The sequence below is a fragment of the Thalassophryne amazonica genome, chromosome 7 (assembly GCF_902500255.1).
Source record: "Thalassophryne amazonica chromosome 7, fThaAma1.1, whole genome shotgun sequence".
NCBI classification, from domain to species: Eukaryota; Metazoa; Chordata; class Actinopteri; order Batrachoidiformes; family Batrachoididae; genus Thalassophryne; species Thalassophryne amazonica.
Window position 1 is genome coordinate 64726036 of NC_047109.1, and position 16903 is coordinate 64742938.

The 16903-nt window shown below is 43.5% G+C and overlaps 1 protein-coding gene across 2 annotated transcripts in view; it reads right to left on the bottom strand.

Moving 5' to 3' along the window:
- Nucleotides 1–2060, bottom strand: part of tbx20 (T-box transcription factor 20) — a 22346-nt gene extending 20286 nt beyond the window's left edge. For both annotated transcript variants that reach the window (XM_034174342.1, XM_034174341.1), the window contains exons 1-2: nucleotides 1762–2060; nucleotides 499–736 (exon numbers count right to left, since the gene is read on the bottom strand). In XM_034174342.1, the coding sequence (XP_034030233.1) occupies nucleotides 499–736; nucleotides 1762–1888 (365 nt within the window). In that variant the 5' untranslated portion in view covers nucleotides 1889–2060. The remainder of the gene's footprint in view (nucleotides 1–498; nucleotides 737–1761) is intronic.
- Nucleotides 2061–16903: the final 14843 nt, after the last annotated feature.

The window sequence follows — 16903 nt, forward strand, 5'->3', positions numbered from 1 at the left end:
ATTTATTATTATTATTATTATTATTATTATTATTATTATTATTATTATTACAAACCGAGTGTTTTGAAAACTTTTTTAATAGAGATGCGTGCCTTCTGAGCTTTGAATAAAATGTGTGATGAGAATCTTGCTTTTAATGATTAATATTGAGATTTACAGAAACCAGGAGAAAGCTCTGAATGGGGAAAACACGTTTTATTCTGCATTTTAAAATAAATAAATAAATAAAAGCATTATCCATGTCAAATCATCACTGTATATGGGCCTGTAAATGTAGACATGTGTGCCAAATGTGCCAAATATAGTCTCCAAGCTGTTGTTTGATATGAAGTTGTAGTATTAGATTACCTTATATAGTTCTCTGGTACACTGAACCTAGTAATTGGTTAGTGATGAAATGACTCTAAAATCTGAATATTTTATTTTACATCCTCTATTCTGCAACAACAACAACAACAATAATAACAATGATAATGATGATATGAACTGGACAGTTACCTTCCAGATTTGGTAATAATCATCTCCGTGCCGAGCTCGTGAAACTTGTCCCATAGCTCTTTGGTCTCCAGGCTGCAGGAGATCTTCGCCATCTCCTCGCTAGGGATGCCGGGATTGGTAGGAATGAGCGGCTCCGTGCACACCGCGGGCGCGCTCCCCCCGAAGTCCCCGTGCCCTTCCAGGGTCGAGAGGTCAGTGAGAGGCTGCTGGCTGCAGGAGGACTTCTCTACGAACTGTTCTGTTCCGTGCGTAAAAAAGCGCAAGAACGAAACAAGTAAAAAGGCGATGCATGCAGGAGAAATGCTGATACTGAGTGAAAAACGTCCCTTAAACATGGAAATGTGTCATACATAATAACATTGAAAACGAAAAAAATACCAACATAATTTTAAGACAGTTTTTTTCGTTTTTAATGGCGAGAGTAACTTTTTTTCTTTTAATAGCAACTTTATTATTTTTCAAAAGATATATATTTATTTCTTTGCCTTAAATCTTCATGCCATCATAAACGCAGCAGCAACAGAGTGAAAATTCACGTAAATTATCTGTATTTTTGTTATAATAATAACAATAATAAATTAACAGCTACTCATACTGTCATGATAATTGCGCTTCAAATTAATCGAAAAATATTTGACATTTTGTTTTCGTTTTTATTTTCATGAAATCCCGTTTGTTTTTAGAAGATAAAAGTATTTGAACGATGTGACTCAAACTGCAAACAAAAATAGCTCCGTCTGATTTAAGTGTACGTTTTTACACCCCACTGTTTTAATGACATCGTTTACTCAGTTAAATATCTGCCGCTCCGAACATTTATCTGTCGAAATTACCCACACTGTCACGTCCCATAATCCAGTGAAGTAATAAGAACAACGCATTTCTTTTGGATAAAACCACCCGATATGTTAAATTAATGTTTTAAACGATTTCATAAATAATACGGTAATTTCTAAGCAAACTGGTTAATTGTCACACGTAAGAGTAACACGTTTCAAATGATTCTGTCACTAACACACACGGGTTTTTGATCAATTCTATATTCCTCTATAGTGGCTTTTCCCTTTTTAAATTTTCAACAGAGACACGATGTTTTATTTTATTTTATTATGCTTTTTTAATCTCGCCTGCGCTGCGATGTCAATTTTATTTTATTTTATTTGCTTGTGTTTTGCAAAGAAACATACCTCTTGGTGCCCCCCCCCCCGGTCATTATAATACAATTATTTTTAACGGTGATTATTTCCACCCGGTCGATCTTACCGAGAGGTTTGATGGTGTTTTCCTCCGGTTCTTTGTCTTTGGGTTTCCCGCTGGACATCAGGGCTGCGATGGAGAAAGCGTTGGCCCGGGATGAGAGCTGAGGTTTGGGTGAAGTGGTGTACTCCATGCCGGTCCCAAGTTTTCCGACCAAATTATTCCCTTCAAAATAATAATAAAGGAAAGCCTCCCAGATCTCCGGCCGTGCGCTCCGCCTGTTGGCTCCGAGCGGAGGTTCTCCAGATCTCTCCCGGGCTCCCTCCACACTTCTCGGCACCACTTGTCACTCCGGAGTTTCGGGTCTTGTTGGAAACATGGTTTGTGCCAAATCTAAATCCGGCTGATCTTTAGCTCCAGTCAGCTTCACCCTCCCCCTCTTATTCCTCCAATCCGTGCCTTCAGACCCCACGTCACACTGTCCCACACGGACAACAAAGCAGTCACAACTTATGTGACGTCACACATACACGCGCGGGCTGTGACACATAGAGGAGGGAGAAAAAAAGAAAGTTAAAAACAAAAACACGCAGACGTAATTATTTACTGCACTCCAGAGAGAAATACGACTTATTTTCATTGTTGGGGAGATTGTTTCGGAGCCACAGAAGCTGGAATTCAGCAGTTTTACAAATGCACACACACACACACACACACACACACACACACACACACACACACACACACACACACACACACACACACACACACACACACACACACACACACACACACACACACACACACACATATATATATATATGTCACAATTCAGCATATTATAAAAAAAGGACTAAATAACAAAATACATGTTGAGAAACGTTGTCAAAAGTATTTTATCACAAGAATCTTTCTGTCAATAAAAACAAACAGGCAAAAGGTATTCATGGTTTGACATTATTAGTGAGCTATATGCTCTGTGATTCCATTTTTGGTTTTATTTGAAAGATTCCGTTTCCACAGAATGTTTCTTACTTGTATTTTGTGGCATTGTTAAATTAAATCAAATTCTGCAAAAATAAATTTGGGAGGATTTTGTAATCCACCCGTCCATTCAGCCCACTGTCTGTTTGTCCATCTCTCCATGAATCTCGGGGGAAACAATCACGATTATTATTATTATTATTATTATTATTATTATTATTATTATTATTATTATTATTATTATTATTATTATTTTATATTTTTTTAATCCTCTTTCATTGGATTAAGCTAACAGATGTTTTTCCCTCTTCATGTAATTGAGTCAGTTGTGCTCTCTTTTTTGTACAAAATAATGCATTTTGGCAGATTGACTCAACAGCTTTTCAATTGAGTCAACCCAACATTGTTGAGTAAAATGTAATATATTGTCCCTTTAATCTTCTGTGTTCACATGTTGCCTGTGTCAGTTGTTTTCAGTGAGTTGATGGAAAAATTCTACCACCTTCCACCATCAAAAGTTAGAACTTTAAACTTTTATTGCCAGACAAGGACAAACACAAAATTACAGTATCTTAGGAGTTACTTAACACAGCAACCACTTGGCAAAATTTTATTTAAGTACAAATTTTTTATTTATTTTTGCGTGTATGTGCAGACTTTGAGTGTTGACGAGAATGATACGATAAGATAAGCTTTATTGATCCCACAGTGGGGAAAACTTTTGGCACTTGTGCATGTAATAAAGCACAAAAGGTGACTGTAGATGTAGCTGACAGTACAAAATCAGCAGATGATGACTATCCTCAAAATGTCTTGTAGACCAGCAAGAAGTTCAGTTACTGGAGAGAAACCTTCTAGTAATCTCTTACCTGGATGATGGAAAACCTGTATTGACAATGAAGGAGAAGCTAATCTTAGAAATGTGTAACATAAAAAACTTAGCTTCTTGTTGATCAGTGGTGAACTCTAAAGACAAAGCTGAAGCTCTGCTGCAGTAGTGAGGCCAGTGGTGCTGAGCAGTGAAGAAGGACATGAAGACAGTTAGCCTCTTGCCTATTCAAGGCCCACATTATCTCCCGGCCAGCTAAGTTCTGAAATGAGTCACTGCATAAGAAAACTGGCTCCATCAGCATGTGCGCTGAGATAAAACCCACAGACTGAGATGGTTTGGACATACCCTTACAATGTCAACAGATTACTAAAGGTTGTCCTAAAATGGGCACTGTGATGAAAAGGAAGTGAGGGTGGTCAAAGACCATTTGGAGCATTCCTGTAATTGCTAAACTCCAGGCCAAGGCCATGGATAGGGTGCAGTGGAAAGGTCTGATTGCAACCTTAAGGCCCACCTGAGTCACTGAGGATTAAAGTTCGTGCAAGATAGTGAGAAAGAACCCTAGTATTTAATGCAGTTTGCTGAATTACTAGGGCAACGAGGTGAAAATGCTCCAACAAAGAAGATGACAGAAAAGTGGTTGTCAATATAAAATAAGTTCTACAATGAAATATCTGCCATCCAGATCAGCGTATTATGTGAGACTGAACAGGAGCCTGGATTCTTATTAAGTGCAGGGCCGGCAGCGCCGGGTTAATCCCTTCTGTGTTCTGTGACACACACCACTGGGTCCCTAATCTCTCACTCTCCCTCTCCATCTCCCTCTCTGTCTCTCACTCACACATGCTGATAAAAAGGAAATGCACATTGTTTCTATGAGGACTTTTGCGGGATCCTCACTCAGTTTCTGGACATCATAGCTGACTTATACCTGGACATATTGAGTCCTGGACAAATTGGAGGCAGAATCACAGACCTCTTCCCAGTGAATTCTGGGGTTTGTCAGGGATGTGTTCCGAGCCGTGCTCTGTTCAGTGTTTGGGTGGACTGGGTGTTCGGTACGGTCATAGAATCCAGCAACCTGGTTGCCTTTGTCAGTTCACTGAACTTGACTTTGAGCTTTGTGGAATCAATGGATATCCGTGTTCGAGCTTTGCTTTTTTCTTCTTCTTCTTCTAATTAGCACGGTGACTTAGTGGTTAGCACTGTTGCTTCACAGCAAGAAGGTCGTGAGTTTGAGTCCCACCTGGACCATTTCTGTGTGGCGCAGACGTGAGTTCTCTCCGGATGCTCCGGCTTCCTCCCACATCCAAAGACATGCACGTTATGTGAAATGAAAAATTTTAATTGTTCGTAGGTGTGCCTGCAGGTATGAATGTGTTAGTCTGTCTAAATGTGGCCCTAGCTGTGATCCGCTGGTGTCCTGTCCAGGGTGAACCCTGCCTTACGGTCCATGACTGCTGGGATAGGATCCAGCTCCCCACCATGACACTTTATTGGAGTAAGTGGGTATAGAAAAATGGATGGATAATTATTATGTCTGAACAGTTTTTAATGGTGTTTTTGAAAACATTTTTTGAAATGTCCCATGTCTATCTGTCTGTCTGTGTGTCAAAAAATTGTTGTCACTCATTCAATTTTATCTCAAGGCAGAAAACATTCAATATGACAAAAAAGTTATTTAATTTTGCTTTCATTGCTCTTAAATGTTATAATGACTGAAAAATCTGTTATGACACAAAAAAAACCAAAGACCAGAATAAAGAGCAACAATTTATCAATCAATCAATCAATCAATCAATTTTTTTATATAGCGCCAAATCACAACAAACAGTTGCCCCAAGGCGCTTTATTTTGTAAGCGTATTTTGTAATAAATGGAGGTGAATTTGAATGTACAATGTCGTAATAGGTGCCACTGGAGGAGGGAGAAGTCAGCCAGAGTTGAGGAAAATAGCTGTCCACAAACTGGGTGGAACTTGACGAGATCTCCAGAACCAGAGCTGGACCAGGTGGCCGTGATGGAGCTGACAGGATGCAGGTATGCTGAGGACACAAGAAAAGCAGTTTGTAAATCCAGGATGCACGGGGTCAACAATAGCAAAGAGGGAACACCAAGACCACTGAAGCCAGATACCAGGCAGGTAGAACTGAATTTCTGCCATCTGAGTGGAGGAAGAACTCGGGTATATAAGCAGGTGAGGATGATTGCAGTCAGGTGCACCTCATCAGCTAGTCTAGACATCACCTCAGAGCTTTAAGCTTTTATCACTGCAAAATACTTTTCTTGACTTACAGTGATATAAATACTCACATCTATACAATATTTAGTTGACAACACACTCAGCCAGACAAGTGTCACTACAGAATCCAGTGCACACCCTGTGTACCCACATGACTTACAAACTCAGTGATCCCACTCATTCCAGAGAAAACAAAAGACAGGCTGACAGCAATACTTGTACTCCATTTTCTTTGGTGGATGAAGCCATATGACAGGAGCCACTGGTTGTACAGTAGGTGCAGTCTTAATTTTGTTATTTGTGATATATTAGGTTCTATAAGCTCTTGTGGAATATTTTATTATAAATGGATACAAAGCAACAGCATTTATTCACCAGTTTACGAGCCTCAGTGTTAAGTGAGATTTAAATCACTTACACTGAGGCTTGAGAACAGATAAATTACATAGTAACCCCAAGCACTCCTGTTAAACACACACACACACACACACACACACACACACACACACACACACACACATATATATATATATATATATATATATATATATATATATATATATATATATATATACACTCAACAAAAATATAAACGCAACACTTTTGGTTTTGCTCCCATTTTGTATGAGATGAACTCAAAGATCTAAAACTTTTTCCACATACACAATATCACCATTTCCCTCAAATATTGTTCACAAACCAGTCTAAATCTGTCATAGTGAGCACTTCTCCTTTGCTGAGATAATCCATCCCACCTCACAGGTGTGCCATATCAAGATGCTGATTAGACACCATGATTAGTGCACAGGTGTGCCTTAGACTGCCCACAATAAAAGGCCACTCTGAAAGGTGCAGTTTTATCACACAGCACAATGCCACAGATGTCGCAAGATTTGATGGAGCGTGCAATTGGCATGCTGACAGCAGGAATGTGAACCAGAGCTGTTGCTCGTGTATTGAATGTTCATTTCTTTACCATAAGCCGTCTCCAAAGGCGTTTCAGAGAATTTGGCAGTACATCCAACCAGCCTCACAACCGCAGACCACATGTAACCACACCAGCCCAGGACCTCCACATCCAGCATGTTCACCTCCAAGATCGTCTGAGACCAGCCACTCAGACAGCTGCTGAAACAATCGGTTTGCATAACCAAAGAATTTCTGCACAAACTGTCAGAAACCATCTCAGGGAAGCTCATATGCATGCTCGTCATCCTCATCGGGGTCTCGACCTGACTCCAGTTCGTCGTTGTAACCGACTTGAGTGGGCAAATGCTCACATTCGCTGGCGTTTGGCACGTTGGAGAGGTGTTCTCTTCACGGATGAATCCCGGTTCACACTGTCCAGGGCAGATGGCAGACAGCGTGTGTGGCATCATGTGGGTGAGCGGTTTTCTGATGTCAATGTTGTGGATCGAGTGGCCCATGGTGGTGGTGGGGTTATGGTATGGGCAGGCGTCTGTTATGGACGAAGAACACAGGTGCATTTTATTGATGGCATTTTGAATGCACAGAGATACCGTGACGAGATCCTGAGGCCCGTTGTTGTGCCATACATCCAAGAACATCACCTCATGTTGCAGCAGGATAATGCACGGCCCCATGTTGCAAGGATCTGTACACAATTCTTGGAAGCTGAAAATTTCCCAGTTCTTGCATGGCCGGCATACTCACCGGACATGTCACCCATTGAGCATGTTTGGGATGCGTATACGACAGCGTGTACCAGTTCCTGCCAATATCCAGCAACTTCGCACAGCCATTGAAGAGGAGTGGACCAACATTCCACAGGCCACAATTGACAACCTGATCAACTTTATGCGAAGGAGATGTCATGGTGTCTAATCAGCATCTTGGTATGGCACACCTGTGATGTGGGATGGATTATCTCAGCAAAGGAGAAGTGCTCACTATCACAGATTTAGACTGGTTTGTGAACAATATTTGAGGGAAATGGTGATATTGTGTATGTGGAAAAAGTTTTAGATCTTTGAGTTCATCTCATACAAAATGGGAGCAAAACCAAAAGTGTTGCGTTTATATTTTTGTTGAGTGTATATATATATATATATATATATATATATATATATTTATTTATTTTTTCTTTCTGAAAATGACCAGAAAGGGTTGTTACTACCTTTGACCCAGATGAATTCTTGCCTTCTTGTATCTATAACCACTGAGTCTGGAGGCCAGATGTTGGCCTTAAAGCCACAGCGTGCAGGATTTATTGGTGTTTATTAGCACAAATGGAATTAATTAATAGCCATCTGTTCATAAGTGTATAATTACCTGCACCAATGAATCAATGTGCTTCCAGAAACTGAGAATGAGCCATTTCATATTTATCTGGGGAGCACCCCCTTGATGCCGTATCTTAAAAAGAACACACTTACTCTGCCTTTTGTATTTTGCAGCATGGAAGAAGGCTGAAGAAGAAACAAGAGGAAGGAGTGGTTGTTCTCTTCAACCCAGTCTACTGGTTGCTAGTGCAGGCAAACAAGTTTGATAACTGTCACTTTTGTGGAATGGAGGATCATACAGTTTGCTTGTCACGGGAGAAGACAAAAGAGCATGAATTCCTGTTGCCAAGGCAAACAAAGTCATGGCCGACAATTACAAGATGTAATCTGCAACTGTACCACTAGATGACATTAGATCCTACAAACTGTAGCTTTAAATTATTCTGAGATTCCAAGTTTCTCCTTGAGCCAACGGAATATTTTTCATGAAAACCACCAGAAATGCCTGTTTTGATCTTTAATTTTGATTAAATAAGTTGGGCTGCCAATACTCCCACTCAAGCTACCTATGGTACACCCAGAAAGTATTCACAGCGCTTCAGTTTTTCCAGATTTTGTTATATTACAGCCTTATTCCAGTATGGAGTAATTACACTTTTTCCCTCAAAATTCTACTCACAACACCCCATAATGACAACATGAAAAAAGTTTTTTTTTTTTTGCAAATATATTAAAAATAAAAAACTAAGAAATCACACGCACGTAAGTATTCACACCCTTTGCTCAATACTTTGTTGATGCACCTTTGGCAGCAGTTACAGCCTATCGTCTTCTGGACTATGTCACAAGCTTGGCAGACCTATCTTTGGGCAGTTTTACCTATTCCTTTTTGCAATGCCTCTTAAGCTCCATCAGGTTGGATGGGGAGCGCTGGTGCACAGACATTTTCAGATCTCTCTGGAGATGTTCAATGGAATTCAGTTCGGGACTCTGGCTGGGCCACTCAACGACATTCAGAGTTGTCCTGAAGCCACTCCTTTGATATCTTGGCTGTGTGCTTAGGGTCATTGTCCTGCTGAAAAATGAACCGTCATCCCAGTCTGAGGTCAAGAGCGCTCTGGTGCAGGTTTTCATCCTGGATGTCTCTGTACATTGATGCATTCATCTTTCACTGAATCTTGACTAGTCTCCCAGTTCCTGCCGCTGAAAAACATCCCCACAGCATGATGCTGCTACCACTATGCTTCACTGTAGGGATGGTGTCTGGTTTCCTCCAAACATGACGCCTGGCATTCAGGCCAGAGTTCAATCTTTGTCTCATCAGACCAGAGAATTTTGTTTCTCATGGTCTGAGAGTCCTTCAGGTGCCTTTCGGCAAACTCTAGGTGGGCTGCAATGTTCCTTGTACTCAGGAGTGGCTTCCATCTGGCCACTCTATCATACAGGTCTGTTTGATGATTGCTGCAGAGATGGCTGTCCTTCTGGAAGGTTCTCCTCTCTCCACAGAGGAATGCTGTTGCTCTGACAGAGAGATCATCGGGTTCTTGGTCACCTCCTTGACTATGACTCTTCTCCCTGATTGCTCAGTTTAGATGGGCAGCCAGCTCTAGGAAGACTCCTGGTGGAACCAAACTTCTTCCATTTATGGAAAATGGAGTCCACTGTGCTCATTGGGGCCTTCAAAGCAGCAGAACTGTTTCTGTACCCTTCCCCAGATTTGCGCCTTTAGACAATCCTGTCACAGAGGTCTACAGACAATTCCTTTGACTTCATGCTTGGTTTGTGCTCTGACCTGCACTGTCAACTGTGGGACCTTATATGTAGACAGGTGTGTGTCTTTCCAAATCATGTCCAATTACCTGAATTTACCTCGGGTGGACTCCAATTAAGCTGTAGAAACATCACAAGGATGATCAGTGGAAACAGGATACATCTGAGCTCAATTTTGAGCTTCATGTCAAAAGCTGTGAAAACTTAAGGACATGTGATTTATTCATTCTTTATCTTTATTTTTAATAAATTTGTAAAAATGTCAATAAAACAATTTTTCACATTATCATTATGGGGTATTGTCTGTAGAATTTTGAAGAACAAACGAATATCATCCATTTTGGAATAAGGCTGTAACATAACAAAATGTGGAAAAAGTGAAGTGCTGTGAATACTTTGGATGCACCATATCTGTGTTCTTGGACAAGATGCTCCATCTGTCTTGTCTCAGTCTGTCCAGCTGTCGAGCCTTGGCTGGTGAAGTAACCTGAGTTGGACTGGTATCCAGAAAACTTCACAGGAGAAAGATTGCTTTTGCATTATTTTTCAACATAGTCTGCCTGAATTCAATACACTTGGTCCATCGATGCTCAAACTTTACTATCCCTCTCATTTTCAATGTCAGTCTCTTTCTCTCTCTCTCCCTGAGAGATGTGAGCTCAGACACAGCAGTGCCAGAGATCTGCAGAGCCCCTAAACCCATTAGGAGACTGCTGAATGCAAATCCGCTGCTGCAGATATTTAGTAAGAGACCTGTGCTGGGAAATTTGATTACTTTGCAATTGGCAGTGGATAATGTGCTAAAAGCTTTCCCACTGAAGCGTTACTCCTTACTGAATATTATTCACACTTTGAGGGGCCTGGCATAGTCTTGAAGAGACCTTCAGCCTGGGAGGGAGGAGCAAAAAATAGACGTGTGTTTAGTCATCGAAGCTTCTTTTCACAGATGAACAAAATAAGACAGGATATTCACCCCCTGCCCAGGTTACTCATCTCAAATCTCAGAATCTCTTCGAGGGCTTCATGCAATATAAAGAGTATAATATGCAGCTGGGTTCATAAGTATTTGGACAACATCAACATTTTTGTCATGTTCTCTCTGTACGCCACCACAATAGAGTTGAAAAGAACCAATCAAAGATGTAACTGAAGTGTCGATTTTTAGTTTTAATTCAACAAATTTACTTTAATCATTTAGGAATAGCTATTTTTAGGTATATGTTCAAAGCCCATATGTAATGGCATGATCTAAACACAATGATTAAAATCACATTTAAATGCCTGTTTAATGACTTCGAAGGACTATTTTAACACAAATGAGAGGCATCAGAGGACTGATGCATTCCCTGTGCATTCTAAATACCAAAATATAAATATACAAGTAAGTAGACATATGTCTGCACCAGTGTTACATACATATGTATACAAGCATTTCAAAACAGAATTAATTTCTGAATTTTTTTTGTAGTTTGTCCGTGAAGGAATTGCTTCATTTCATGTTTTGTACATTTCAAAACAGTATATCTTCTATTTTCTGAACCCAGGGATCCCCGATGTGTACTAGATGTCACCACTGTAGTGTAGCATGCATAGGAGTTATTTTTCTGACGCTAATGGTTTGTTTTACATTTTCAACCTTTTTAAAATAAATATATTTAGCACCACTTTTTTCAAAACATGACTCATTCCCTTAACATATTGTCATTTTAAGCTTTGGCGAGGAATTATTCTCTGAAGCAAGAGTCTGACGTGTTTTCAACCATTTAAAAAAAGACTTATTAAATTGAATGTTTTAACAAACGTATCACTAAGCTTTGTTTGCCTTTCTGTGTTATATGTGGGATAATGTGGGATAAATTGAGTGGCGTGGGGAGTTCAAATCTCACATCCCCACCTCCCCCACTAGTTACAGCCATGGTGCAACTTGCTGACAACATAGTAGAAGAAACATTGAGAAACACAGAAACATTGCTGACAACACTGGATTACAGATGCTTGACTACACTATAAAACATGTTGACTTAAAAATTATCTTAAAATGTCTTAAAATATCTTAAAATATCATTACCAGGTCAATTCTGCTGTTTGAAGAAAAACAAAACAAAACATGATTTTAAGACTTAACATGGAGACTGTGACTGTTTTACAATGAGCACTCATCAGTATGCTTCCGCAGTGTGAGATCGGAGGACGGGCGGCGGATCACCACACCGACAGCCTCCAATCCATAGCACTCAGGGATATGACGATGAAACGAGCTGAACAATTATTCCCGGTCACAGCGTGAAAAGGTCAGCAACAAATGACGGCCCACTCCTAGCAGAGTGGAATCTGAGGAGAAATAATCGCTGCTTGATTGAATTGAATCCTGGGACATTTGAGCCACGGTAATGAAATGGCTATTTGTTGTGACCCGACTCTTTGACCTTCCTCAAAATTTATTTATTTATTTTTTTTACCAGATTACAGAACAGGCAGCAGGGGCAAATATTTGCCTACAGAAATACCTTTAATAAATGTGCATAGGTTTGTTTTGTCGATGTAAATCCCAATTATCACAGCGATGTCTGCATAGTACATGTTAGCACGTGCAGGGCTGACTGGGCCTGATCGGAAAACACTGTAAATAATGTAAATCCACTTACTATCACAGTTAAATAGCTGATCCGTGCAGCTGCAGAACAAACCTGATCTCCAGCCCAAGATAGCAAGGGTATGACAGACAAACAAACAACACTCTCTAACTGTTGAATAAAATTACATCAATAAATCCAATTAAAGAAATATACTGGCACTGAGATGTAAACATAATGCAATGCTAAAATACCCTCAGCCGTATGAGCATTGTGTTCTTTATTTATTTGCAGTTGTTTAATTATTAATATTCTATTGGGTTACGTACAATCTGTACATGTTCAATAAAACCCCTCTATCAGTCAATCAATCAAAAACAAGGAGGCCTTGTGTGTGCATGTACATGAGCTTTTGACAAGAGTGGAAGTTGTGCAAATCAAGGAATATTTTTAATCAATCAATCAATTTTATTTATATAGCGCCAAATCACAAAAAACAGTTGCCCCAAGGCGCTTTATATTGTAAGACAAGGCCATACAATAATTACGTAAAACCCCCAATGGTCAAAACGACCCCCTGTGAGCAAGCACTTGGTGACAGTGGGAAGGAAAAACTCCCTTTTAACAGGAAAAAACCTCCAGCAGAACCAGGCTCAGGAAGGGGCAGTCTTCTGCTGGGACTGGTTGGGGCTGAGGGAGAGAACCAGGAAAACGACATGCTGTAGAGGGGAGCAGAGAACAATCACTAATGATTAAATGCAGAGTGGTGCATACAGAGCAAAAAGAGAAAGAAACACTCAGTGCATTATGGGAACCCCCCAGCAGTCTAAGTCTATAGCAGCATAACTAAGGGATGGTTCAGGGTCACCTGATCCAGCCCTAACTATAAGCTTTAGCAAAAAGGAAAGTTTTAAGCCTAATCTTAAATGTAGAGAGGGTGTCTGTCTCCCTGATCTGAATTGGGAGCTGGTTCCACAGGAGAGGAGCCTGAAAGCTGAAGGCTCTGCCTCCCATTCTACTCTTACAAACCCTAGGAACTACAAGTAAGCCTGCAGTCTGACAGCAAAGCGCTTTATTGGGGTGATATGGTACTATGAGGTCCCTAAGATAAGAAGGGACCTGATTATTCAAAACCTTATAAGTAAGAAGAAGAATTTTAAATTATATTCTAGAATGAACAGGAAGCCAATGAAGAGAGGCCAATATGGGTGAGATATGCTCTCTCCTGCTAGTCCCCGTCAGTACTCTAGCTGCAGCATTTTGAATTAACTGAAGGCTTTTCAGGGAACTTTTAGGACAACCTGATAATAATGAATTACAATAGTCCAGCGTAGAGGACATAAATGCATGAATTAGTTTTTCAGCATCACTCTGAGACAAGACCTTTCTAATTTTAGAGATATTGTGTAAATGCAAAAAAGCAGTCTTACATATTTGTTTAATATGCGCTTTGAATGACATATCCTGATCAAAAATGACTCCAAGATTTCTCACAGTATTACTAGAGGTCAGGGTAATGCCATCCAGAGGGTGATTTTAGATCACCCTTGTTGGGAAGGTGTCGTAGCACGGACCCACAACAGGGGGCGCAAATGAACGGACAATGAGTAAGCCAAAAAGTAACAATTTAATGTTGTGATAATACACAACTAAATTTACAGAAATTTGCACAGTCAATTAACACCAGGTGACGTGTGGGCAGGCTCGAAGATAGAAGACCCCCGACGAGAGAGAAGCCGCATCCCACACGGCTTCCACCACCAACGGCCTGAAGAACACCGGAGCCGCCAAGTCCCGAGTCCCCAGGTGGCCTCTGTCTTCGGCTGTCGACCCTGGTACTGCTGGCAAAAAGCAGAGATAAGATGTATGAGTGTGAGTCCGCACACTCAGTAATCCACAGTCCATACACAGTTAGGAGGGAGCACCTCCACCTCCAATCACACACTCGTGCAGCTCCTGGTTTAACCACTTATCTGGGTTGGGGTGTGAGGCGAAGCCGTCGCTGTCACACCAAACGCCAATTCCTCAGACAAGGCAACACTCCAGGAAAACGGCTGCAAACAGAAGTTCAGGTTATACACACAAAGTGTCAGTCAGCAGAGAAATTACCCTTTCAATAGTAGTCGATTTCTCGGCGAGGAGGTGGAGTTGCAGTCCGGCTTTTATGATGGTGATGATGACGATGAACGAGTGACAGCTGGTGCAGGGGATGAATGACAGCTGTCACTTCTTCTGGGTCTGGCGCCCTCTCGTGCTTGGAGCCCGCACTCCAAGCAGGGTGCCCTCTGGTGGTGGTGGGCCAGCAGTACCTCCTCTTCAGCGGCCCACATAACAGGACCCCCCCCTCAATGGGCACCTCCTGGCGTCCGACCAGGCTTGTCCGGATGTCTTGTGTAGAAATCGGCCAGGAGGGCCGGGTCCAGGATGAAGCTCCTCTTCACCCAGGAGCGTTCTTCAGGTCCATACCCCTCCCAGTCAATGAGCCGGGCAGGAGGCGGCATAGGTCCCGGAGTACAGAGGGGCGAGGTGTGGTGTGGCTTTAGACGGGAAACATGAAAAACAGGGTGAATCCGCAGTGAAGCCGGGAGTTGGAGCTTCACTGCGGCCGAGTTGATGACCTTGAGCACACGAAACTGACCAATGAACCTTTCCTTTAGTTTCGGGGAGTCGACACACAGAGGGATGTCCTTGGTCGAGAGCCACACCTCCTGCCCGGGCTGGTATGTGGGGGCCGGGGAACGCCGGCGGTCCGCATGGGCCTTGGCCCTCGTCCGGGCCTTTAACAGGGCAGAGCGGGCGGTCCGCCACACCCGGCGGCACCTCCTGAGGTGGGCCTGGACCGAGGGCACACCGACCTTTCCCTCCACCAGCGGGAACAATGGGGGCTGGTACCCCAAACATGCCTCAAAAGGGGAGAGGCCGGTAACAGACGAAACTTGGCTGTTATGGGCATACTCGATCCAGGCCAGATGGTGACTCCAGGCCACCGGGTGCGTGGAGGTGACGCATCGAAGGGCCTGCTCCAGCTCCTGGTTAGCCCGCTCTGCCTGGCCGTTTGTCTGGGGGTGGTACCCGGACTAGAGACTCACGGTGGCCCCCAGCTCCTTACAGAAACTCTTCCACACCTGCGAAGAGAACTGGGGACCATGATCTGAAACGATGTCCGATGGTATCCCATGCAGCCGCATGACGTGGTGGACCAGGAGGTCTGCCGTCTCCTGGGCCGTCGGGAGCTTCGGGAGGGCCACGAAGTGGGCCGCCTTGGAGAACCGGTCCACTATCGTGAGGATTATGGTGTTGCCCTGGGACGGCGGGAGGCCCGTGATGAAGTCCAGGCCGATGTGAGACCAGGGGCGATGAGGCACTGGCAGGGGTTGGAGGAGTCCCGAAGTCCTCCGATGGTCTGCCTTGCCCCTGGCACAGATGGTACAGGCCTGGACGTAGTCCCGGACGTCGGTTTCCAGGGACACCCACCAGAAGCGCTGCTGGACTACTGCCACGGTCCTACGCACTCCGGGATGACAGGGCAGCTTGGACCCGTGACAGAAGTCCAATACGGCAGCTCTTGCCTCTGGTGGGACGTACAGTCTGTTCTTGGGGCCGGTCCCCGGGTCCGGGCTCCTTGCCAGGGCCTCCCGGACGGTCTTCTCCACGTCCCAGGTGAGGGAGGCCACGACAGTGGACTCGGGGATGATGGTCTCGGTGGGGTTCGACAGCCCCGCTTTGGCTTCTTCTTCGTGCACCCGGGACAATGCATCTGATTTTTGGTTCTTGGTCCCGCGGCAGTACGTGATCCGGAAGTCAAAGCGCCCGAAGAACAGAGACCAGCGGGCTTGCCTGGGGTTCAGCCGCTTGGCGGTCCGGATGTACTCCAGGTTCCGATGGTCCCTGAAAACCGTGAAGGGCAACGATGCCCCCTCCAGCAGGTGTCTCCACTATTCAAGAGCCTCCTTCACCGCGAGGAGCTCCCGATTGCCGACGTCATAGTTCCGTTCAGCTGGGGTCAACCTGCGGGAAAAATAGGCACAAGGATGGAGAACTTTATCAGCCTCCATGCTCTGGGACAGCACGGCTCCTATCCCTGAGTCAGAGGCGTCCACTTCTACTATGTACTGGCGATCAGGATCAGGCTGCACCAGAACTGGTGCAGTCGAGAACTGGCGTTTCAACTCCTGGAACGCGGCTTCGCACCGATCCACCAGGCGAAGGGGACCTTGGTGGAGGTCAGGGCAGTCAGGGGGCTAACTACCTGACTGTAACCTTTAATGAACCTCCTGTAGAAATTTGCAAAGCCGAGGAACTGCTGTAGTTTCCTGCGGCTTGTTGGTTGGGGCCAATCTCTCACCGCCGCAACCTTGGCCGGATCAGGGGTGACGGAGTTGGAGGAGATGATGAACCCCAGGAAGGACAAAGAAGTGCGGTGGAACTCGCATTTCTCGCCCTTCACAAACAGCCGGTTCTCCAACAACCGCTGTAGGACCTGACGTACTTGCTGGACATGGGTCTCAGGGTCCGGGGAAAAGATGAGTATATCGTCCAGATATACGAAGACGAACCGATGCAG